Source organism: Tyto alba, unplaced genomic scaffold (assembly GCF_018691265.1).
Source record: "Tyto alba isolate M040663 unplaced genomic scaffold, T.alba_DEE_v4.0 Super-Scaffold_38, whole genome shotgun sequence".
Classification (NCBI taxonomy): Eukaryota; Metazoa; Chordata; class Aves; order Strigiformes; family Tytonidae; genus Tyto; species Tyto alba.
In genome coordinates, this window is record NW_024881313.1 from 37,597,675 (window position 1) to 37,622,689 (window position 25,015).

The following is a 25,015-nucleotide window of genomic DNA, read 5'->3' on the forward strand; positions in this document are numbered from 1 at the left end:
CCTGTTTGTCATTGACAACAGACATGGTGAAAGGAAACAAGGAGACTGCAGACTTTTCCATTTAAGCACGCAAAGGGAGAAAAGTGAATGAATATCTTCTTGGTTATTAAAAGAAAGAGCCAAATTCTCAACTGTTTTGATCCATGCAGATGCTTTAATTTCAGTGAATTTGCAAAGATTAATGCAAGTAGATGAAAACAACCCAAAGTATTTAAACTCCAAGAAATAATAAGTGATATATTAAAGATAGTAGAAAGGCCATGACATTGTTCTTTTTGTTTGCCTTAATAGGATTGCTCTTTACAGACTAGTTTCTATGGGAAACCTCAGCGCTCTTTCTGTCTGGTATTCAGTCAAGTTTTCTTTTAGTTTTTCTGTTACCTTAAATATTTCAGCATCGACTTATCGACACACTAATTTGTCTTAATTTTTAATCAAGCCTTTGTAGTAGGTCAAACTTTGCTATTTTGGGTTTCATATTGCTGATCCATATACTTCAGAAGAGACTGGAGTGGGGTTATTCTGTCCAAATTTAGATATCTACAAGGTAGATGTCAACATATCAGCTAGCTGTTAAGAATTCCTTTATACTCATGGGAAGGAAGTAGAAAGTTTAATGTAGACAGTTAAAATAGGTCAGACAAATGTCTTTCCTCATAAGTCTACTTCTGTCTGTTGACTATATAAAGAGAGATTTGACAATGAACTCATATGTGAGTATGTGTTTTCTAAGTTTCTAAAATTAGGTGACATGTCCTAGGTCACTAAAGGGTTGCTTACCCAACTGCTTATTTCTTGCTAACGACTGTCTCAGTTGACACGAGTAAGGTTCACCATGCCCTTTAATATAAATTATGAAGCTGGCATACTACATTTGGGAAGTTTTAGGAGGGACATAATAAAATGCACTGGATTTCACACCTTATATTGAAAGCCAAAAGAAGATAGATAATCAGTGACAAAATTACCTGTTCATATATATAAACCAAAAATATCTATCTAGCAAACTTTGTACCATAAACAGCTGTGGAATTCCCTTCCCTGGGGAGAATTTGGAAATGCCAAGGGAGTGGGCTGTGAGCCAGACTGACTGGTGATGGTTGGAGTATTCTCCTCGGCAGCTTCTTTCTTTTGCACCCCATCATTCTCCACCTATGTTTATTCTGCATAAAGAAATATTCTTCAGGTCTCTGGAAAGTACTGGGATAACTGTGCATGGAGTGGGTGACTTTGCTGCAATCTATTCAGTTTGTAAAATCTCAGTTGATCCCATGTGTTGGCAGAAACTTTCAGATTTCCACATTGACATAGTAGCTTGGTCATGGTAGAGGAGAAGGATGATGTGGGCAGTCCTGACTAGACACTGAATTAAGATTAATTAAGTAATGAACTCAAATTTGTTTGCCACTGGTCTAAACCATTGTGGATCAGCTTTGAAGTTTATTATTTTCCTTTCAAACCACTGGCACACGTCCCAGAGGACCATAACAAGGAGCCTAGCAGATCAAGTTGTTTCTTTCTTTTGGGTGAGATCTCAAGAACAGCCCATAACAGCCTTATAAAGTCACTAAAAATCCTTTCATTCATCCTACATGGGTGCACTCTGAGATGCTGTATAACAATTCCACCCGTTACTTGATATGGTGGAGTTTGATCCTTTTATGCTTCCTTAGAGTAGGCATATCCTACTCAGAACAGACTGACTATATGGTTTTGTTGATTACTGGCATCACATTGTGCACTTGACACTTGTGGACTTCTCATGGTGCAGTCCTGCTCACTAGCCTTTAGGCTTCTGTAGCATAGTCCACATATGAGCTAAACACTTTAGAGTCCCTTTTTAAATAGAGAAAATAATGTGTTTTCCAGAGATTTTCCAACCTGCCCTTGAAATACCCATGATTAACAATTCACCAGTAAGTGACACAATCTGCCGTGGCACTGAAAGTGTCTACAGTGGACAAATTAATCCACCTTCACAGAAGATTAATTACTTTAAGTCATTAGCTGACCAGAACAATTCTTTTTGTATATTTTATGTTTCTTCCTGTATTTCAACCATGCTTGTAACAATTCTCTGAAGCCCATTCCATTTTAGTAACTATCAACTGATTTTCAGATTGTCAGACACTTCAACAACCCTTCTGTTTCACCAGTGATAATTGAAACTTTTTTTTTTGTTACATAACTGTATATGCATAACTGAAAGGTACAACCCCTGTGCTATTTGCTATTCTGACTTCACTAATTTTAATTATGGTAGCAGATGCAAATAAAACAAGGTGAAGCACCAGTATCTCTAATTTACTAATGAAATTACAGGATTTCAGTGTAATAAGACCAGTGACATAAGACATGACAATTCATGCTTCTCTTCCAAAGCCTATATTCATATATTTATTTCTTTTCCCAGTACTAAATGGAAATTGAAATGCTTCATAAACATTGCCTGTATTTTTTGAAAGTTCATTTTTCTAGTAAAACATAGCTGATAGTACCTGGTTTTGTCATAACTAGCCTTTTATTGGTAATAGGTGGACTCTGCACCTATGTATATCATACATATAGTAGCTGTTAAGCAATATATACAAGTTCTGCTACAGGCATGGGGCATAAGTTCATAGAACTGGTAGTTGTTATTACCTAATAAACACTTCAGCCTCTGTGGATGATATGAAGGCCACAGCCCAGCTTTTGATGCAGGTTTCCATGACTACCTTGAAGGCAAAAATTAAGTCGATTCTTTTACTTTCTCTACAAAATGTGAAAGAAAGGCAATGAAATGGCTTGCAGATGTTCTTGTCTCTTCAGAAGTTCCTTTGAAACTAAGATAAAACAGAAAACATCTACCCTTCACTTTTCAAACCTAGTGAATGCCAGGCTAAAGTAAAAGTGGGTCTTCAAATATTGGAAAGAGTGTATTCTAAAGGTTACCACTTTCCTACAGTGTATTTGTTCAGCCATTTAGTCAAGCAGCTCCCACCTTTCCATTGTATTTAATTCATATTTCTGATGCATTACGGTGGCAGAATCCAAGGATAGAATTCAATCTCCACACCCCTCTCTGACCTTTCTGGACTGGCCTGCACACACAAGTGCAAATGATCAAAAAATAATTTCAAGTCAAATACCCTCTAATGCATCTGTCTGGTTTTCTGTTGTTTCTGTTAATGGAGTGACTTTGTTTTCCCAACTCCTCACTGTTGAATGTCACCATGGATGTTTACTGTCCTCCTCAGCTGAGATCTTATCAGTCCTTCATTATTTGATAAACCATCAGAAATACAGTTACGTAATTAAATTCAGTACCAGAGCAGAGTGACTGATCAAGTGAGGATGGGAGAAAGCAGATCAGTTTAAAGGGGGTTTTATGAATCATTGTTTTTCATTTAGTCAGGATCTAAATAGAGACAAAAATTTAGAGAGCGCTTAATTTTCCTTTTTTATTTTTTAATTGAAAGACTCTCTCCTTTCTAAATGCTGATGTCTTGCCAGCATGTTTCAGTTAGTATAAAATTTGAGTGTCCCCTGATTGTAAAAGTTCTTTTACAATTGCCTTTGTTATTCCCTTATTTATTTTCTGACTTTGGTCTGTTTTCTTTTTAGTATTTTCCCTGTTGTTATATTTCTTCACATTCCTTCTGTTATTTTAAATATTTTTCCAGCATACCCTTGCCTTGTTCTTTCTCTAATTGTTTGCATGTCCTGTATCCCTCATTTGTTATTATCTAGGATCCCTTTCTTTTCTTCTCTCAAACATTTACTTACCTGTTTAAACATATCTCTAGTTGTGAAGATGTATGTCAGTTGTATTTATGCCCACAGAGGTGATAGGGGGTGGTAGATAAGAAATGTACATCAGACAAGAAGATTTTAAAAGAGGTTTTAGTATTCAAATACTTAATTTACATTTGGAAATAAACCAGATGAGAAACAGTTGTCTGGCTCTGAAAAACTGCTATAGCACAGCTCATGCCCATGGGGCTAAACTCTCATACTTTCTTAAGCAGAGAAGTTGCACCTAAACTACCACAGACATTGCCAGAGGAACTATGGATGAGTTTATTTTAGGGGAATTAGGTCTATAGGATAGACATATACTGAAGGGATGGGGTGTGTTAACCTTGATTGGATGTGAAGTACCCACCAAGCCAGTCTATCGCTCCCCTCCTCAACCAGACAGGGGAGAGAAAATATAACAAAAGGCTCGTGGGTCAAGAGAAGGACAGGGAGAGAACACTGAGCAATTACCATCACAGGCAAAACAGATTTGACTTGGGGAAATTACTTTAATTTGTTATCAATCAAATCAGAGCAGGATAATGAGAAATAAAATGAAATCTTAAAACACCTTCCCCACCACCCCTCCCTCCTTCCTGGGCCTAAGCTTATTCCTAATTTTCTTTACCACCTCCCTGCCAGAGGTGCAGGGGGACAGGGAATGAAGGTTGTGGTGAGTTCATCACCTATTGTTTCTGCTCCTCTGTCCTCAAGGGGAGGACTCCTCACACTCTTCCCCTGTTCCAGTGTGGGATCCCTCCCATGGGAGACAGTTTGCCATAAACTTCTCCAGCATGAGTCCTTCCCACAGGCTGCAGCTCTTTCTGATTCGCTCCATCTTGGGTCCCTCCTATGGAGTGCAGTCCTTCAGGAACAGACTGTTCCAGTGTGGGTCCCCCACAGGGTCACAAGTTCTGCCAGAAAACCTGCTTCAGTGTGGGTTCATCTCTTCACAGCTCCACAGGTCCTGCCAGGAGCCTGCTCCAGTGTAGGCTTCCCATGGGGTTACAGCATCCTCAGCATCTTTAGGTTGCCTGAAGCACCTATTCCCCCTGCTTCTTCACTGACCGGGATGTCTGAAGAGCTGTTTCTCTCCCATATTCTCACGTCTCTCTTCTGGCTGTTGTTGTGCAGTAGTTTTCCCTCCTTCTTAAATATGTTATCACAGAGGCACTACCACTGTTGCTGATGAGCTTGCCTTTGGACAGTGGTGAGTTCATCTTGGAGCCTGCTGGCATTGGCTCTGTCAGACATAGGGGAAGCTTCTAGCAGATTCTCACAGAAGTCACCTCTGTAGACTGCTGATACCAAAACCTTGTCATTCAAAGCCAATGAAAGGGGATCTATCTCAGGTGAGGGACAACTGGGGAAAGAAAACTAATGAATATGAAAGTATATCTCCATGCCAAAAACCTGATTGTGGTTAGGGCATCAAATGAGACCTTTATGACACCAAGACATCAAGATCTGAGGCAATATTGTATTTCAAAAGGTAATGAGGATTGGGTCCAGCTAGAGATTGAGACAGAGAGGTTCTACTGAATGAAAAACTGTTTGAGGAATCATCATGATTTGGAGCGAGTGGGAATTTTTAAACACTGGGTTACGGCAGGAGGTGCTAGGATGGAACTAATGTCACGTATGCAATTCTGTTGATGTCCTGACCACCTGTCTAACTCCTTGGCAGAGACCAAGCAATAGAAGTCACAGATATGCATGGCACTGTCGTCCATATAAGTCAATCTTTTCTTATGTCATGGATGAATCTTTAACCTGAGAGAACGATTCATTTCTTTGCACCTGTGTTGCTGAGTTCTCAAAAATCTCTCAGAGTATTAGTAACTCTGGTCATGGATTTTGTTATCTAGACAAGTGATATCTGAGAGTAAATCATCGTGTCATACAGTCTCTTAAAAAGCCCCCAGACAGTTGTGCTTTTGAGACAATACTGAAAATCATGAAGGTCAAATCATGACTTCAGAAATTAAGTGGACAGTTAGGTCCTTTTTCTGGTTCAAAATAATCCATCCTACCTTTTCCTTTGGGTTCAATTTAGGTCTTTGCAGCTACATAACCTGTTTCAGTAGTTTCTGTGATACAAGTTATTGATCATACAGACATGTCCTTTGGCTTTAAATTAAGTATCCAAGACCATCTATAATAGCTGCAACCTAGACAAGTATGGTTGATCTCTAATATGTACAACCCACAGTTCCAGAGTTAAGTTTTCTGCTTATTGTCCATTTATGTTGAATTCTCTTCATGTTTTCCATATTTATAATAATTTTCATTTTTCACTGCAGAGATCTGAGCCTTGACGTGAAGACCTTAACCAAAAGATCTGCAGAGAGCTTGTACTTCAGCCCTAATAATAGTGTGAACAAGCAAAACTCGACTAAAGCTCAAAATTAAGAGAGAAGATGGCCATCAATTGGAAGATCTACTTATTCACTCTCATATTGCTTCCCATGGTAAGGAAAGATGTTTTTATTTACACTGTACTGATATAAATAGATGTTCTCAGGGCCAGACCTTGCTAAGAGTGAAAGATCTGTTACTAACACTGATACTGGCTTTTTCTGTGTGGCCCCATAGGTTATGACTTTTTCAACCACCAATAGGTGGATGCAATAGAACTGTCACCTCTGCTCATCTTGTAGAAAGGCGAGTCAGTTCCTTGAGGGGATTTGTTCACTGTTTCTATAAAGGATTAAGAAGAAAATAACATAAAGTAATATTTTTTAAAAAATAGTGGGGCTCCTATTTCAAATCCATTGTTTTAAGATTTTTTTTTTCCAGCCAGAGGGCATAAAATTAGAGATTCACATCAGCCCTTGAAAACTAAGCCTCAGTATATTTCAGTCAGTGCTTTTGGATGCCTCCATTTTCAGAGGGCCAGTTTTAAGAAACTATACAAATAGGCACCTGAAGATACAGGCACTCAAACTCTTTCATCACTTTGCTGAAGATCTTCAACCTTTTATGAAGATTACAGGGATTTATTTTCACTAAAAGTCTTTACTTGCTAAGTGACAGTCAATCCCATGGATCACTCAGTGTTAACACACCTGGGGATTGTAACTCTATTCCTGATGATTGTCCCCTATGCATTGTGGTTGTATCTAACCTAACATAACAGCCATAAAACTGCTGAATAAAGCATGCTTTTTCACTTTGTAAATGTGAGGAACCCTGTAATAAACTCATCTTGTATTTCAATTCAGTTCTTTGCTAGAGCATTGATCATAACTGTGCTTTTCATCACTTCTGAAGAGGCATTGCACAAAGGGATACTGTGACAAATAGCATTAGTATTTAAATTTCCTATCTCATTAGGAGCCTTCTATAACTTCATTGCAAATGCTTTACAATTTCTTAATATATAAATATTCTCATGCTACTGCACTTTAATATCCAGGTATTTAAAAACATTCTTGACATATATTTTGTTTTTATTTTATAATAAGAAGTATTCAATATAGTAGTGACATGACCAGAGTATCTTTTAGCAGTTTGCACAGAGTTTCTTGCTCATGTGTGTTGATTGTGTGACCTGTCTTTTATAATGCATAGCAGTCAGCGTGCAGGGCTTGTCTTTATTTTGGCACACAAAAATACACATTCTTTCCTCTTAGGTCTTATTTAGAGACCACTTGAATTAGCTACATATCTGAGACGTAACATTATTCAGCTAAATTCTGTAGAAAATGATTGCAACTAGTAGTATACTTCTGTTAATCCAAATAATATAGTCCCTTACCGTATAAATATCTGATCTTTGGTTTTATTTCTAGTTGTGTTGGGTTTGTGTGTGGTGGATTTTTGGTAATAGGGGAGAGAGCTACAGAGGTGGCTCCTGTAAGAAACTTCTAGAAACTCCCTGGGCTCCAAGTCAGACCCACCCCTGCCCATGGCTGAGCCAATCGGTGATAGTGGCTGCACCTCTGTAATAACATATTTAAGAAGAGGAGCTTGAGGCAAGGAGGAGCTGTGGGGGAAATACCTCTGCAAACACTGAAGTCAGTGAAGAAGGAGTGAGGGAAGCTCTCCAGAGCAGACACTCTCCCGCAGCCCATGGTGAGAGGGCAGACTGTGCCCCTGAAGCCCATGAAGGTCCACAGTGGAGCAGATGCCCACCTGCAGCCTCTGGAGGACGCCACGCCAGAGCAGGTGTCTACACCCAAAGAAGGCCAAGACTCTGACTGAAGCCCGTGCTGGAGCAGTCCTTTGCTGGGAGAACTGCAGCCCACAACAGGGACCCACACTGGAGCAGTTCATGAAGAGCTGCAGCCCGTGAGAAGGACTCATGTTGGAGAAAGTTTGTGAAGGACTGTCTCCCATCAGAGGGACGCCACACTGGAGCAGGGGAAGAGCGTGAGGCGTCCTCCCCCTGAGGAGGAAAAAAGCAGCAGAAACAACAGGTGATGAACTGACCACAACCCCCATTCCCTGCCCCCTTGAGCTGCTGGCGGAGAGGAGGTAGAGAAATTGGGAGCAAAGATGAACCCAGGAATAAGGGAGGGGTGAGGGGAAGGTCTTTTCAAGATGTGCTTGTATTTCTCACTGTCCTACTCTGTTAAATTAATTGGTGATGGTAGTTGATTGATTGATGTTCTTTTCCTTTCCCAGTCAAATCTGTCTTTTGCCCATGACCATAATTGGTGAGTCATCCCTCCTTGTCTTTGTCTCAATCTCTGAGCTTTTTGTTTTATTTTCCCCTCCCCATCTCTGAGGGGGAAGGAGTGAGTGAGCAGTTGCGTGGTGCTCAGTTGCCCTCTGGGCTTAAACCACAACATTAGTGCATGACTCCTCTGACTTTTGCCTAGCTTTCATGGTCAGGAAGAAATTTTTACTTATTGACAAAGTTAATATGTTTAATTTTTATACTGTATCTCTGAAAAAGTTACACTATACTTCCTCTAAGCTATTGGGGAGGGGGAGGAAAAAAACCCCACATTTAACCTGCTTTAGATAATTAAGTTAGCATGAGATTCTTGTCTTCTTGACTATAAAACGAAGTTAGCTCTAATTCAGATGCTGTTTTTTAGGACATACATTAGATTGTATAAACACACCTTGTTGCTTCTGGGTCACTTAGGAGCTCTCATCTTACAGCTAAGCCTAGGATAAGCTCAATGTTTCCTCATTTATAAGTGTTGGTGAGATGCATCCTATACCAGGTAAAACTGGAAAGCAGATTAGTAGAGCTGCTGAATTCCTGGCTTTGCAAGCATATTTTTCAGACTGATATAAAATTAATTAGATAATGATATGAATAGAAAGGCAAAAGGCTTTTTTTTTTTTTTTTTAATGACCAGTAATCTTCAATGTTTTAAGATTTTTGGTGTTCAGCTTGAGACAGCCAAAAGGTGTCTTGTTATTTAGAGGTGAAGAATTTTTAATTAAGGGGAATAAATGTGACTGAACATATCTCTTGAGCTGTCAGATGGATGACCTTCTTGGCAAATACAGAAGGACAGCAAGTTTCTAATTCCTAGCATTTCAGGACATAACCATGATCACTGAGCTGGATAATTAGTGATCATCTCCAGTTTTCAGAAAGAACATCTCTCTAATAAAGTACTATGAATCAAACCAGAGCTAAGAACAAATATGTTTTTATATGTGCTGTGCAATGTTTATGACCTTGTTGATAACTGAGAGGTTTTATTATAGTCTCTGGCAGGAACCCGGGTACTGAAGTTAATGATTTTACACACATGAACTTGTATATTTGCACACACACTTCTTTGGCCACTGAAGACACTTATGCCTATGACAGAGATTGTACCTTAATTTGTCTGTAGTATTCATTTCTTATTATGTCCCTAAGTTTCTTCTCATAGACTGAAGCTCAGGAATGATATAATGTTATTTATGGTTTTTCCCTTTCTGGGAGTCTCTTGTAATGCTTGTGGTAACACACTTTTTTCCATCAGGACACACACTTTCTCTTCAAACCACCTCTAGCATGTTGTGCTGATGTCCTCAAATGTGTACTTTCCTAAAATGCAGATTTTCACATTTTCTACTAAGGGAGTAGACATGTCTTTTTAAAAAAATTGCAGTAAATTTGAATGTCATCTTAGCCTTCACAAAGTTCCAGAAAACACTCTTCTTTTACATTGCTTTCCTCTAAACACATCTGGTACTATTTAAGAAATCTCCAATTACTCTCAGGCAGAGCTCCTGTTCTCAGCAACCGGGATTGATGCCCATTTTGTGGCACGTCTCCATCCCTCGCAGTCAGTGTGGCTGCATTAGCTCCTGTTTGGGGTTTAGTTTTTGACTTCAACAACAGAAAGACTCATTGTACCCACATAAAACCAAAGCACTTGGACTAATGTCCACATTCATAAACAGATCAAGAAAAGGCAAAAAGAGGACAAAGTGTATTAATGGAAAATTCGACATGGCTTCAAGTATAGACTCAGACCAGATGACAAGAAAATAATATGCTAAGATATACTTAGAAATGGGCATGTTAAACCAATTCTAATTTTCAGAGTCTAGGGTAGTTAGATTTTTCATGTGTTTAAAAGGTTATTCTGTATTTACCTATCACAAAGGTATTCCACCTTCTTATTAATCACTTGGGACTGAAAGCAGGACTTAGAAGCATGATATCTGATAGATTTTTTAGAGACATTATTGAGCTTTATCTTTTCCCCCTTTTAAATGCTTTCCTAACTTTAATGATTATGTTGCTATTTTAGTTGGTTTTAATCCAATTTTCTGTTAGCTAGCCTATTTCTTTTCAGTCACTCTTATTCTTCTCTTTGTTTTGTCTGAACATCTCCTCTATAAATTTGCACATCACTTTTCTTCCTCCTGCTTATTTTTTGCTTCTGAATTCACTTTCACTGCCATTTTGATTGATTTCTCATTCTATTCATCTGTGATAACAGTGGGCTTGTTTTTTTATTGGCAATATTAACAAAAGTAATCATAAAATTGAGGAGATAGGATCCCAAACCGTCGTTCCTTTGTCTGGTTCCAAATGTACTTGAGAAACAATGAAATTCATGACTCACAAAGTTGGCTTAGTATATGAACTGAATTTTAAATGTAACTGCAATGCAGGTGTTCTAACTGTCTGTAATAATTCAATCAGATGTATTTCTTCAGCTAATACTTGGATTTTCTTGTGGATGCATTTTTAATATTGTTAAGCTTAAGTGTTTCAAATGATAAGATATTCTTCGTAGTGTTTCATTAGCTAACAAACATGTCCACTGACTTTTTTTTTTTTTCACAAAAAAAGAAAGAGATGAAAAAGAAGGGTGTAAGTGATGTCTCTTGTATACCAACATTAAAGTGTGATTACAGTATGAGGGTCAGATGGACAAATATGGATTTGCATTCACAGACAGCATCTCACAGATCGTAGAATGAAACCTCAATCTGATTATGTTGAAGCAATTTATGAAGAGGTGGAAAAACTAGATCAGTTTGCTCAGACCCTGTTTACTGAAGGGGGTAATATTTCTCAATCTTTTAAGGGTGTGTATAGTCTACAGAGCAGAGAGATGTCTGTATCCTCCATTATTAATCCGTAGCTGTCACTTCCAGTGCCAGCCTTCGTTCAAATTGGATCATCTACATTTCAGACTGTCATTTTTTAAAGATGAGAGACAGTATATTCAGACACACATTCTGCTAGTTTCTCTCCAACCCTGCTATGTTTGTTAAAGCATCCATCTTCTGCTGCAGCCCAAATGTGAGGTTCCTCAGGCACAAACATAGATGGTTGTGTAGATCCCTGCTCTTTAAGCAAAGTATTTTTTTCATGCAGGACTTAATGAGACAGTTTTTAATGAGTTTTTCTGCCTTATGATTTGTAACACCTCATAACCCTATTAGAGAAGTCAAGTTCTCTGTAGGATTGCAACCATCTCTAACATAATGAACAGTTAAATGGGACTTCCCTGTTGCTTATGTAATGCAAATACAAATATGTACAAATATAGCTAGGAAACTGCTGGGAATGTTCTCTGGAGAAAAAAACTCAACTGCTGCTATATCTTTTCCATTTTAATATAAGGAGATGGTGCTGGGGGCAATCAGCAGAATATAACCTCTTAAACACCTATGTCTTGTTTAAAAAAGAAAAATAAAAGTCTCTGGATGTGTAATATTGGGTAAAGTAGTTTCAGAGAAAAGGTTCAGAATTTCTAGTAAGATGTATCACAAAAAGCATCTGAGAATATCAGTGTTGCAAAACAACAACAGTGCCTTTGATACTAACTTCAAGCACGTTTCAGAGGCACAAAAATTAGGATCCTAGGTTTCAGATGATCCTTAGCCTGTCAGGTAGATGGGATAGATGCTTACAGAGAGAGACAGAGAGATAGATACCTCAGGGTGATATCTCCATCTGACATATCCATAAGTCCCTGGGTTTTTCTGAGAAAGCCTAACATGTTGACACTCCTGTCAAGGATGCCTGAAGCTGGTGGAAGACCTTGATGTTGTGTTGTTGCTCTGTCTAATAGACTGGCACTTGTAATCTCACACTGGGCACATCAGGTGTCAGTTACGGTTATTACAGAAGCTTAAGAAAGACACACCTGGTTAAAATGTTCTTAAACTTATTAAGCTTGTTTGCACAAAAAAAATGAATGGCAACAAAAAAAAAAGTCTAGAAATACACATAATCTACCAACATGTGGTTCAAAACGCTACGCACAGACACAAATATCTACATGTAACTTTCCTTATTTTGACAGACAAGATATCTAGGTCTTAGAAATGCATGGCAGCAGGTTACAAAGAAGAAAACGGTTGCCCTATATTAATGTGTTCACTTTTTTGCCCTCTGGTAGTAGTAATAACTTCTGTGACAGGCAAATAATATGATGAAAACACTGATTTAAGGACATTAATATGATTCTTTTCCCTGCTGGTTTTGTATTCATGAGCTTGGAGGAGAGTTGGATGAGCAGTCAAATAACAAATTGGGAAATAAAAAAGATCTCTTAGAAAAGGAGCCCGTAAAAAAAAAAAAAAAAAAAAAAAAAAATCAGAATCAGTGATTTTTCATGTTGCTCAGCTATTAATATCCAACACCTGGAGGGATATTATTTGAGTCTCTAGCAAGTGTGTTGCTGGCCTGCTCTTCCCTGGGCTTGCTGAGCCAGCAGCCTGAGAAGATTTGTTGTGGAGTCAGCTTGAAGAGATAGCTGTGATAAAGAATTAAAGCTATGTTAAAAAGAAGGGGGAAACTGAAGCAAAAGCGCAGGAAGAGAGGGAAAGAATATTAAAAAACCCACATTTGCATCACTGAAAAGTTTAGGGATTTGGTCTTTTATATACCCTCCTGCCCCTCTCACCATGGCTTGTAATAAATAGTTTGTTCCTAATCTATGAAATAAAATTCGCTGCTTCACAGAGTGAATGTATGTCCTACGGCAAGAACTAGGGCCTTCCTGAGGCTCAAGTAGCTATGCTGCAAACCTGCCTGGGGGAGCATACAGGATTGCTGCTTGCCCCAGGGTTGCACAAGGCTGCCCAGATGAACTGTCCAGAGGTTGCCTATGTAATACCTATGGGATTAGGAAATAGATGCAAGGCAGAGCATACAGTGTTTAAGACTGCTTCCAGGGATTCTTTTTCAAAGCAGTAGAGACAAAGCTATTTAATTAAAAGCTATGAAGCCGGTTGGAAAACATTGCCAACCATAAAGCCTAAGTGTAGCCATACTGAAATCCCCAAGGGCACAGAACCCAATTCAACAAACCTCTCTTTGTTTCTCTGGGCAAGGGGTGAATAGCCCATTCCAGGCTAGCTGGTGCTCCATTCCTTAAAACAAAATTGGGTTTCTTTCAGATTTTTTTCCCCAAGTGGAAACTGCTTGGAAGTGAGGATTTTGGAGATATGGGTCCCATTCTAGACTAAAATATGGTAATTTCTGTGATATATTTATTCCATGCCACATAATGGTAGTTGTGCCCGAAATGGAGAACATCACCTTGTTAATGAATGGAACCTGCCTCTGTATGTTCCTGTGCATGTTAGAGTTGACTTGTGTACCTAACCGATGTCAGGAACTGTACTTAGACCAATATTTAACTACCTAAATGATGGATGTCTAGATTAAGATATTTACCTATATTAATATATACTAATGATATTTCTGCAGTCAGTGGCAAGGGACAGATACCTCTAGATATTGACATAACCTATCCTAAACCTTTTCTTATTGCAGGGTTATTAAAAATTAATTTAGACTACACTTTGGTTTCTTTAGTTTTTAGAAACCTCATCTTTATTGACCAGTATTGTGAGAAACAAGCCCACGTATATATATATTAAAAAGGTTTTACTGGGGACAAAGTCAGTGGAGCAAAGAATACAGTGCTGGGTGCAATGGTGCACGCTCTGGAGCCAAAAGGGGCTCCCTTTTATTGTATAAAAGGCTACATGTTCATCTACTCTAATACATATGCATCACTACTCAAAGGATAGGGAGGGAATATTACAATTAGTTCCGAGAAATCATTAACATATTCCCCCACCCCAAATTCCTCCTGTTGTGCTTGTGCAGTGCTGCCTGGTGGTCATGGGCAGGGGTCTTCTGATGAAGGCCCATAGTCTTCTTCACTGTGTTCGCTAGCTGACCCTTACTTCTGCGCAAACTCAGTCCTGTGGTCACGTACACCTTGTCCTTCAAGTCTGGGATAATTTGCAGCTCCTTTGTCTTTATGGCTCAGTGGTTTCAGTTCCTCTCTATCTCAAGGACAAGAGATACCAGAGATGGCCCATCCTTTTTTTTTTCATTCCATTACAAAGGAGTTACCATCCTTTGATATGGACCATCTGGTGAGCGTCCCAAGGGGGGGGGGGGGGGGAGGGGCTGTCGGGTTAGTGTTTCCACAGATCAATTCCCCCCTTTTCTTTTCCCTGTAGTAAAATCTTTTACTTTTCTTAAAATTTGGATCTTTGTGCTAATAATAGCTATAGCCTAACTCAATAAAAGTAATCGTTTAATTACTTTTAGCGAAAGCAAAATTCTTCTGTTATTTATCACAAGTAGGTTACATTTTATGAATATCATGTGAATGATGAAAAGATGACAGTAAGTCACTGTTCCCCAATTGATTGTCTTGCATTATCAATATCTTGGGACTCACCTTCTTATGGTGGTTTGTAACATTATCACAAATGCTGTTTATTACTTTTCCTGGGATATGTATTTAACATCGAGTATTGAATATGTGTTCCTGTACATGTGAAAGTTGATGCCAATGGATCATTGTGTCTACTAAAAAAAAAAAAAAAATAAAAAATGTGTACCATTAAATGCCTCAGGATCTTTAAAAAAATGAAAGATCCATTTTAGAGGGAATAGGTAGAATATTTACCCCACATAATAACATTTATAAAATATTTTATAGTACTTTAATAGTCTTATTTTTTCTGGTAAAGTTTACAGAATTTAGTCTCAATTTCAACCACTATTTTTTTTTGTACAAAATAAAAATTCTAAATAAATATTGTCTTCAAACAAGACTTACCATATGGAAAGGGAGCACTTTATATCTCTCCTCCACCTTCTTAAAAAGGAACAAATGACAGCTTTTTTTCTTCTTTTTTTTTTTTTTTTTTTTTTTTTTTTTTTTTGCCATTAATACAGTTTAAATTGTAAACTTAATCAACACGTGGTTTCCTGAGGGAAAATAGTCTCAATGAACATCTTTCAGCCAGATTTCATTTGTGTCCGTTGGTGGATTTAATGGTTTCCCAGCCTTTGTACATGCTCTGTGGCTGCACTCACTGTTTCAATATACTTTATTGAACTGTAGTTCCCATCCACCAACTGATTCATCAACTCTAGAGCCAAGGGGTGATCAACAAGACTCGCTCACCCTTTAACAGCCCCATATGGCCAGTGTGGAAGTCCAATGGAGAGTGGAGACTGACAGTGGACTATCGGGGGCTGAATGAAGTCACACCACCATTAAGTGCTGCTGTGCCAGACATGATGCAGCTTCAGTATGAATTGGAGTCAAAGGCAGCCAAGTGGTACGCCACCATTGATATCGCCAATGCCTTTTTCTCCATCCCTTTGGCAACAGAGTGCAAGCCACAGTTTGCTTTCACCTGGAGGGGTGTCCAATACACCTGGAACAGACTGCCCCAGGGGTGGAAACACAGTCCCACTATTTGCCATGGACTGATCCACACTGCACTGGAACAGGGTGAAGCTCCAGAACATTTACAATACATTGACGACATCATGATATGAGGGAATACAGCAGAAGAAGTTTTTGAGAAAGGAGAGAAAATAGTTAAAATTCTTTTGAGAGCTGGCTTCGCCATGAAACAGGGTAAAGTCAAATGCCCCGCACAGGAGATTCAGTTTTTAGGAATCAAATGGCAAGATGGACGTCGTCAGATTGTGATGGATGTGATTAATAAAATAACGGTGATGTCTCCACCAACCAGTAGAAAGGAAGTACAAGCTTTCTTAGGTGTGATAGGCTTCTGGAGAATGCATATTCCAAATTACAGTCAGATCGTAAGCCCTCTTTATCAAGTGACCCGGAAGAAAAATGACTTTTTATGGGGACCTGAACAAAAGCAAGCTTTTGAACAAATTAAACAATAAATTGTTCATGCTGTAGCCCTTGGGCCAGTTCGGGCAGGACATGATGTTAAAAATGTGCTTTACACTGCGGCCGGGGAGAATGGCCCTACCTGGAGTCTTTGGCAGAGGGCACCAGGGGAGACCTGGGGTTGACCCCTGGGATTCTGGAGTCGAGGATATAGAGGATCCGAAGCCCGTTATACTCCAACTGAAAAAGAGATACTGGCAGCATACGAAGGGGTCCGAGCTGCTTCAGAAGTAATTGGTACAGAAGCACAGCTCCTCTTGGCACCCTGACTGCCAGTACTGGGCTGGATGTTCAAAGGGAGGGTCCCCTCAACACATCATGCAACTGATGCTATGTGGAGTAAGTGGGTCGCGCTCATCACACAGCGGGCTCGAATAGGAAATGCCAACCGCCCAGGAATACTAGAAGTAATTACAAATTGGCCAGAGAACAAAGACTTTGGAATGTCACCAGAGGAAGAGGTGACCCGAGCTGAAGAGGCACCGCCATATAATGAACTATCGGATAATGAGAAGTGATATGCCTTATTTACCAATGGGTCCTGTCGCATTGTAGGGAAACATCGGAAGTGGAAGGCAGCTGTGTGGAGCCCCACACAACAGGTCGCAGAAGCTGCTGAAGGAGAGGGTGAATCCAGTCAATTTGCAGAGGTGAAAGCCATCCAGCTGGCCTTAAGTATCACCGAGCAAGAAAATGGCCAGTCCTTTATCTCTACACTGATTCATGGATGGTGGCAAATGCCCTGTGGGGGTGGTTTGCGGCAGTGGAAACAGAGTGGCTGGCAGCGTAGAGGCAAACCCATCTGGGCTGCTGGTTTGTGGCAAGATATTGCTGTTCGAATAGAGAACTGGGTTGTGAAAGTACGCCATGTAGATGTTTATATACCCAAAAATCGAGCAACGGAAGAACATGAAAACAACCACCAAGTGGACCAGGCTGCAAAGATTAAGGTGGCCCAAGTAGATCTGGACTGGCAACATAAGGGTGAAAAATTTATGGCTCGCGGGGCCCATGACTCCTCGGGCCATCAAGGAAAAGACGCAACATATAGATGGGCTCATGACCGAGGGGTGGACTTAACTATGGACTTTATATCACAGGTTATCCATGAATATGAGACATGTGCTGCAATCAGGCAGGCCAAGCGGTTAAAAACTCTTTGGTATGGAGGGAGATGGTTAAAGTATAGATATGGGGAAGCCTGGCAGATCGATTACATTACGCTCCCACAAACTCGGCATGGTAAGCGTTATGTGCTCACAATGGTAGAAGCAACTACCGGATGGCTGGAAGCACATGCTGTGCCCCATGCCACTGCCCGGAACACTATTATGGGTCTTGAAAAACAAGTCCTGTGGCGGCACGGCACCCCAGATAGAATTGAGTCAGATAATGGTACTCATTTTCAAAATAATCTTGTAAACACCTGGGCAAAAGAACATGGCATTGAGTGGATATATCATATCCCCCTATCATGCCCCGGCCTCCGGGAAAATCGAGCAGTATAATGGGCTACTAAAGACCATGCTGAGAGCAATGGGAGGCAGAACTTTTAAGCATTGGGACACACATTTAGCAAAGGCCACCTGGTTAGTCAATACTAGAGGATCTGCCAACCAGGCTGGCCCTGCGCAGTCAAACATTCTACATATTGTAAATAGAGACAGAGTCCCAGTAGTGCACCCTAAAAACATGCTGGGGAAGACTGTCTGGGTTATTCCTACTTCAGGTAAAGGTAAGCCCATACGTGGGATTACCTTTGCCCAAGGACCCGGGTGCACTTGGTGGGTAATGCAGAAGGACAGGGAAGTCCGATGTGTACCTCAAGGGGACTTAATGTTAGGTGAAAATAGTCAATAAGCTGTATTAGATTAGTCACCACACCACCCTACCGATGCTTTGTTATGCAAACATGAACTTGGATGAAAATAGGACTGGTTCCAGCAACTGATGCCCAGCGACTGCCGCAGACTGTGAATACAGACAGCATTAGATGCATCAGCCACCAGCTCCGACTGCAACAGAGACTGCATGCCATCCTCCTGCCAGGTCCAAGGACACCTCTGCCCTACTGACTGAGCATTGCTCCTCCTGCCTGAAGGGACTGTTATGACAGATGGAACCTGAAGCTATGGACCAAGTCAACTCATGATACATCCTGCAATGATGGACCATGGACTGAGGGAATGACATCTGTATGCGTATGTCTTTGACCAAGGAAGAGGATTGTAAATAACAAGAATGTATTAGAAATATGGAACGTGAGCATAACGTAAAATGATATGGAATAAGGGGTGGATACTGTCTTGGTTCGGGCTGGAATAGAGTTCCTATTGGTTTGGCAGCGGGAGGAGTGCTGCAGCACCCTGAGGCCCCAGGGGCTCTCCAAGTCCTAGTGCCCTCACCTGTGTGAGGGGGCGGGGGGGGGGGGGAGCACAGCTGGAGGGCTGGGCCAGGATTGGCTGATATTCCATGTCATGTGACATTATGCTCACTATATAAAGGCAGGAGTGGGGCAGGAGGGGCTGCCACTTCTGGGAGTGTGGCTGTGGTGCCTTTGTGTTTGGGATCACCAGCTGGGAGCAGGCAGGTGGTGGTCAGCAGGTGGTGAGTAGCTGTATTGTACGTTACCTGTTGATACTGCTGTCAGTGTATTGTTCTGTTACTGTTATTAAACTGTTTTTATCTCAACCCGTGAGTCTCCCTTTGCCCCTCTGATTCCCTCCCCATTCCCAAGTGGGGGGAGGGTGGGTGAGCAGCTGTGTGGCATTTAGCTGCTGAGTAGGCTCAAACCACAACAGATATGTATATGCTGAAAAATTCTTTTGAGGATTGCAAAGTGATAAAAGTTTTTTGCTGTTCTTGGGCTTCCAGATAACACATTTATGTGATGTCTTTCTCTGTCAAACATTTCTCAGTAGACTTCTTTTGGAGTGTAAAATCCTTACTAATTGTCTAGGAGACTTAGACAGAGAAAGAAAACACTTTAGCTTCTGTGTACCCTTTTCAAACGTTTTCAGTCCCACAATCTTTCTCTGACTCAGTATGTGTGGCTAAAATGTGTTATTCAGGGTCATTTAGGCTAAATGCAAGCTGTTGATTTGGTTGTTTGAAGACTCCTAAAATGGTTTGTCAATAATTTGAGCTACTGGTATTTAGAGATTTAGGAAGGGAAAATACAGAGACTTATTTATGTAATTAATTAGTTATTCTTACCTGATAGCGACATCTGAGCCTGTTACATATTTTGGCATAAAACTGGTTTGGACCTTTATTTTGTCTTTCTTGTTTGCTAAGGACTTGCCAGATAACTGATAATGTGAAATGCAGATTAGAGATATGCTAAAACTCAAGAGTATAAATTTGTGTTTATTTCCTCACAAATATTAACGTGTTCTCTTTTCTTACTACTGTCTGGATGAACTGTTTTTACTTTATATATTTCTGTTAGCCATATTTATGATAATTTACTGCATTACTTAAAAACATAACAAAATGCATGACATGTTTGTATTGCAATAGAAACTAAATTCTCATGCATTTTCAGGCTGAGCTACTCCATTTTAGTACCCTTCCAGCAATGTAGAAGTGCAAAATCTAAACCTTTTTGGCCATCGTGTGTTGTCTGTTATGTCTGAACTAATGCAGAAACACTAGGTGAACAAATTGTATGCAAATTCAAAATAACTATTGAATCTTACTATGTCTTTTCAATCTAAAAGCTTTGACACTGAAAGTAATTAAGATGCAGAGCAGCTGTGGGAGAGTCAGGAATTTTGTATAGGCAGGCAACATCAGTGGGAATAGGCTGTAAGATGCTGAAAGGCCTTTGATACTCTAAGGAAAGCAGACTAATATGATCACATCTACGCACAGGTATTTATTTTTCCATTCCGCCAGGTCATCTATCTCCCCCCAGATCCTAAGTACTATGGGTGTTTTCAACTAAATTTGACAGAAGGACCTCATTCTCAGACAAATTAATTTTCTAGAAGTTTCATATGAATGTTTAGGCAAAGACAGAGATTTTTAATTCCCTACAGAAAAATGAACTTCAATGTAAGCTCAAGCCTCATTAGACAGCAGAGTATCCAAACAGGAGCTCATTTAAGAAACACTACTCCATGCAATCAGTGACTAAAGCCTTGTGCTACTGCTCACAAAACTCATCAGCTTTTTGGTTTTGTTTTCTTTTTTCACAAATCTAACAGCTTATTCAGGTATCTGGCAATTAGAGCAATCGCCTAAGAGGCATAAGAGCTTGAAGATGAAATGTCCTTATTGCCTTAGGTTAGTGCTTGATTTGAGCAACACTGCAGCTTCTTGTTTCTCAGTTGTCTCTGTGTCAGACAAGACCAGCTGCACTGTCCTGTCTGTAAAAGGTGTGGAAAAAGTATATACACTTAAAGTATGCTTAAGTGTTAGAGTGATGGTGCCAAAGACAGATGAATGAGAAGTTTGGTTAATCTCAGTGCTGCACTATGGAGAAGCATGTGCTGGTGAGCTGCCTGGAGATCTGCCCAGGGTTAAGGAGCTCTGTGAAGCACATGCTTTCAGACATTGAGATAGGTATCTTCAGTTAACCTGGAAAATAATGTTGGATTCAGTATTCCATCCATTTTTCAGCTCAAATCATAATAAAATCATCAGTCATATCTGAGTGAAACATGGCCTTATTTCATCAGTTCATTATACTGACCTGATGATCAAGCATCCCTACTTTTCTGCCTTTTCTCTCACATTTCTTTGTACATGACCTGGTATCTGACTTACACTCACTCATAAAATCAATGTGCATAAATAGTACATGTCATAGCAGCCAGGGGACACCCCTGGGTGCTCTGGAAAAACACAGATGGGGATGGCAAGAGCATGGTGCAGTGTCTCCTGATTTTCCAGCACTGGTCTGAAGTCCCATGTAAGTCTTCATTTGATTAATGTCTTCATGTTTACATTGACATACTTATTCCTTCTCCACTTCACAGGAGGTTATTTGTTCTATTTATCCAATTTATTACTAGCTGTTTTTTAAGCTTTTAGGAATTTTTCTGTGAATTAAAGGAGTAAATGGGGACCAGAAATTATAAGGTTTATTTTGTTGTGGTTTTCACATTGTAACCTATTGGCTACAACGTTAATTCTGCAGATATTTAATTATGGGACACAAAGATGGAAATTCAACTTTTCTTCCCTTGTATGTCCATGGGGTTTTTTTCTTATATCTGTTAAAGAAATCTAAAATAACACCTTGTGGATGTCAATATTTGAGGGGCAGGTTATCTTGTACTGAGGTCAGCTCCCACTAAATGGATATTAAGCAAAGTGAAGTGGCAATCTTCTAGCTGTGTTCATGGCTTTGAGGAAAAAAAACAAACACCAAACAGCTGCAGAAGCTGGCAGAAGTCATTGCAAAATATCACTGTTAAAACTGTGGAGGAATTAAATACTGTTTAATGTACTATAACAGAAATTAAAGGGAAAGTGACAAGGATGTGTACGAATAACATTGGTCTAGAGAAAATTCTGTTTTCAGTACTGATTGTTTGTATTTTGGGGCAGTGGTTTTTATTCAGGGGCTTTTTTGATATACGAAAATGTGAAATATATATCTGTTGTCAAAGGTGTAATGTAGAAATTCTGATCACGATAATCTTGAGGATCAAAAAAACGAAAGTTAGTGCATATTGGAGATACCCAGAATAATCCATGAAGGACAATATAAAATAAGTTTTATCAATTTTGCTTTCAGATCTTTCTTTACCTTATATATGACAGCAGTTTCTCTCATCAGTATATATTCAACAAAGAGTATTTACATGTATTAATGTTTTCTTCTCATATCAGTAAAACCAAAGTGGTCCAAAACAGCTGTCCCCATTTGTGACCCTACCTTTCTCCACGGAAAGTGAAACCTTATTCTTTCTATTAGCTTCAATCTGAAGCAAATTAAAAGATTACTGTAATTTAATGTTAACATTTAAAGGGCTTCGGAGCTATATATATATATATGTTTTTTTGTCATACTACAGTTCAGAAATAAGTGGAGAGGAAATGCTTTACATGTCTTTATTCCATTGCACATATGTCTGTAGGATGGGCAATAAGGATCTGAACTCCCTGAGAAGTAAAAATAGTATACATGGTGGAACCGAGTTTTCTTTCTGTAACTGGAAGTACATTAACAGAAGAGAAATTAACTTCTGGATATGAGTAGGGAGCTGAAAATGAAGCTGTTAAGGTTAATAACTGAGAAATTCTGGCCACTTCATGTCCTGGGCAGTCATTCATGTGGGGAAATTCATCTGAACTTGAGAAACAACCTTTTTTTCTGCAGCTTTTGGCTTATTAAAAAGAGCAATCGGGTGAAAAACAGAGTCATGAGCTCATAGCTGTCAGGCAAAGCAAGGCATGTTTTCAGAGGTTGTGTTGCATGTATTGCATGACTCTTGCCAGCCACCACTGTTAACTACAGAGGAAAAATTTGACTTGTAATGCTGGGATGCATATTACATCAAGACATGTGGGAACCTAGGATGGTTGAAGATTTCAGAACCAGGTAACAGTGAGGCTGTGGTGTGGCCATTGTCACAGATTGAGAGGATCCATCATTTTCAAATCCAAATACATAATATTAGGCTCTCTTAGTCAACATACAAGTACCCTATTAAATATGTAATGCATAAACATCCCAGAAGAATCCTTACCTGTGTCTTCAGGATAACAATTTATTGATGCTTCCACCCATTTAGCAAATTAATCAGGAAGATGAGTTTGGGCATATCGGCCAACACTGATTATCTTTAATGTGGAGTAATTATCTTTAGACTTGGGCTTTAAATTATCTCTAGGCTTGGTCTTTAGGTTACCTTTAGGCTTGGGCTTTAAAGCCCTTTTTTATCTTTTTCTTTTTTTGTGACACTGAAAAATTGTCTCTTGTTTAAATATGCAAAAGATTCTGGGTCCTAAATGTCTGCGCATTGCAGTCAGCTGCAAACAGCACAGCTGAAGCATCTGTTACCCTTGGAGAGAGCCCCTGTGCCACTGAGTTCTGCATCAAGAATGCCCTTGTACCTGCCAACCGAGGTGATTGACTTAACACTTTAGATGCCTGCTGCATTTTGTTGGAGCTGAGAACAACAGGAGATCTACCATAAGGATAATAAATGTGTCCTGAATCTGTCCTTATTTAGTCAGATATCCCTTATCGGAGCAAATGTCTGTATAACAGTGGAGCAGAAAATGCTGGAGCAGAATCTAGGTCATGACAAGACTCTGAAAGTCAGACCTGTGGCTTATCTGTCAGGGTCTGAAATTCATCCAAGTCCTGCTGGTTTATTTGGAATTGAGTCACCCTTTAAGGGGGAGATCTGTTCTTAGAAGACCATCTCTATCACTGCATGTTGTCCTTCCTTAAATCAAATCATGACCTGCAGTGATATAGGAGTAAAATAGGAATTTGAGATAGGGTATACAATCTGGCAGCATGTTTTGTTGGCTTGTTTTGTTTTCTAGTGATTTTGCAATGTTATTTTATAACACATTGTGTTTCTAAATTTCTTGAAAACTGCTTGAGGTTCAGCTTATGAAATATAGTGCAGTCACTGGTAGGATTTTCTAAGAATGCCTTGTGAGCAGTGCATATGTGATAAATTCACTGATGCATGAATTTTATTCTGCTAACAGAGCACTGAGCAGAGCAGGGACTGGGACCCACCTATCTCCTACCCATATGATTGTGTGTCTCATGGGTAGTCTCTGTGCAGCTTATCTATCCTCACACCACGTGAAGCAAATCATTTGGATAAGGAGTCATGGAGGGATAGGAATCCCACTTTTTTCAGGAAATGGTAGAATTCTTACATCATGGTTCATAAGAACTTGGAGTTAGAGTATATAATGTCAGAGTATTCTTGATGCAGCAACTAGGAAATAGCAGTATTACCACATAAAATGTTAGGAAAGGAGAAAAAAAAAAAAAGGAAACTTTGGGAAGGAGAAAGAGGGAGCTGTATTTGTATTTCCAACATACCTGCATCTAGAACTAGTCTCAGACACATTGTTCTATTCCAGCACAAACCTTTTATACAGTGGGTTACCCTTCTAAAACACCATTTCTACATAGCAGTGTGTGGGGAAAAAAAAAAAAAACACAACCAAACAAAAAAAACCAGTAGTGTTAAAGGTTGGTTTCTAACAGGAAGGACTTACTGCAGTGTAAGAAGGCTCTAACTGGTCCACTGTTAGTGTGTAAAATTGCTGAATATTCTGTCCCAGTGCATGATATGGACCAGAGATTTCATCACATATCGCTGGTTTCTATCTCTGCTCTCCTTCTGTATAGCTGCTGCTCTCAACTTTTCAGAACATGGATTTAGATTGGTGGGCCTAGATCTTTTATAGTGTGTAAAAAAGAAAATCTCACTACATGTAACACCTTATCTAAGATGTTCTAGAGTTCAACTTTTGTGATTAAATAAAGGAATTGGGTGTGATTGTGTTTCTGTATCTCTCAAGCTCCTGTGAAAATGTAAATTATTTCTGTTGGCCTCTTCTGGTTTTATTGTGGTTAATACATGAGTCCCTGCTGATAGCGAGTCTGGGCATGTGCTTCTCTTTTA

At 39.6% G+C, this 25,015-nt stretch overlaps 1 protein-coding gene across 10 annotated transcripts in view; it reads left to right on the top strand.

The window, feature by feature from the left end:
• Positions 1–25,015, top strand: part of ADCYAP1R1 (ADCYAP receptor type I) — a 142,183-nt gene that overhangs the window by 26,855 nt on the left and 90,313 nt on the right. For all 10 annotated transcript variants that reach the window (XM_042801754.1, XM_042801755.1, XM_033002872.2 and 7 more), the window contains one exon: positions 6,084–6,251. In XM_042801754.1, the coding sequence (XP_042657688.1) occupies positions 6,201–6,251 (51 nt within the window). In that variant the 5' untranslated portion in view covers positions 6,084–6,200. The remainder of the gene's footprint in view (positions 1–6,083; positions 6,252–25,015) is intronic.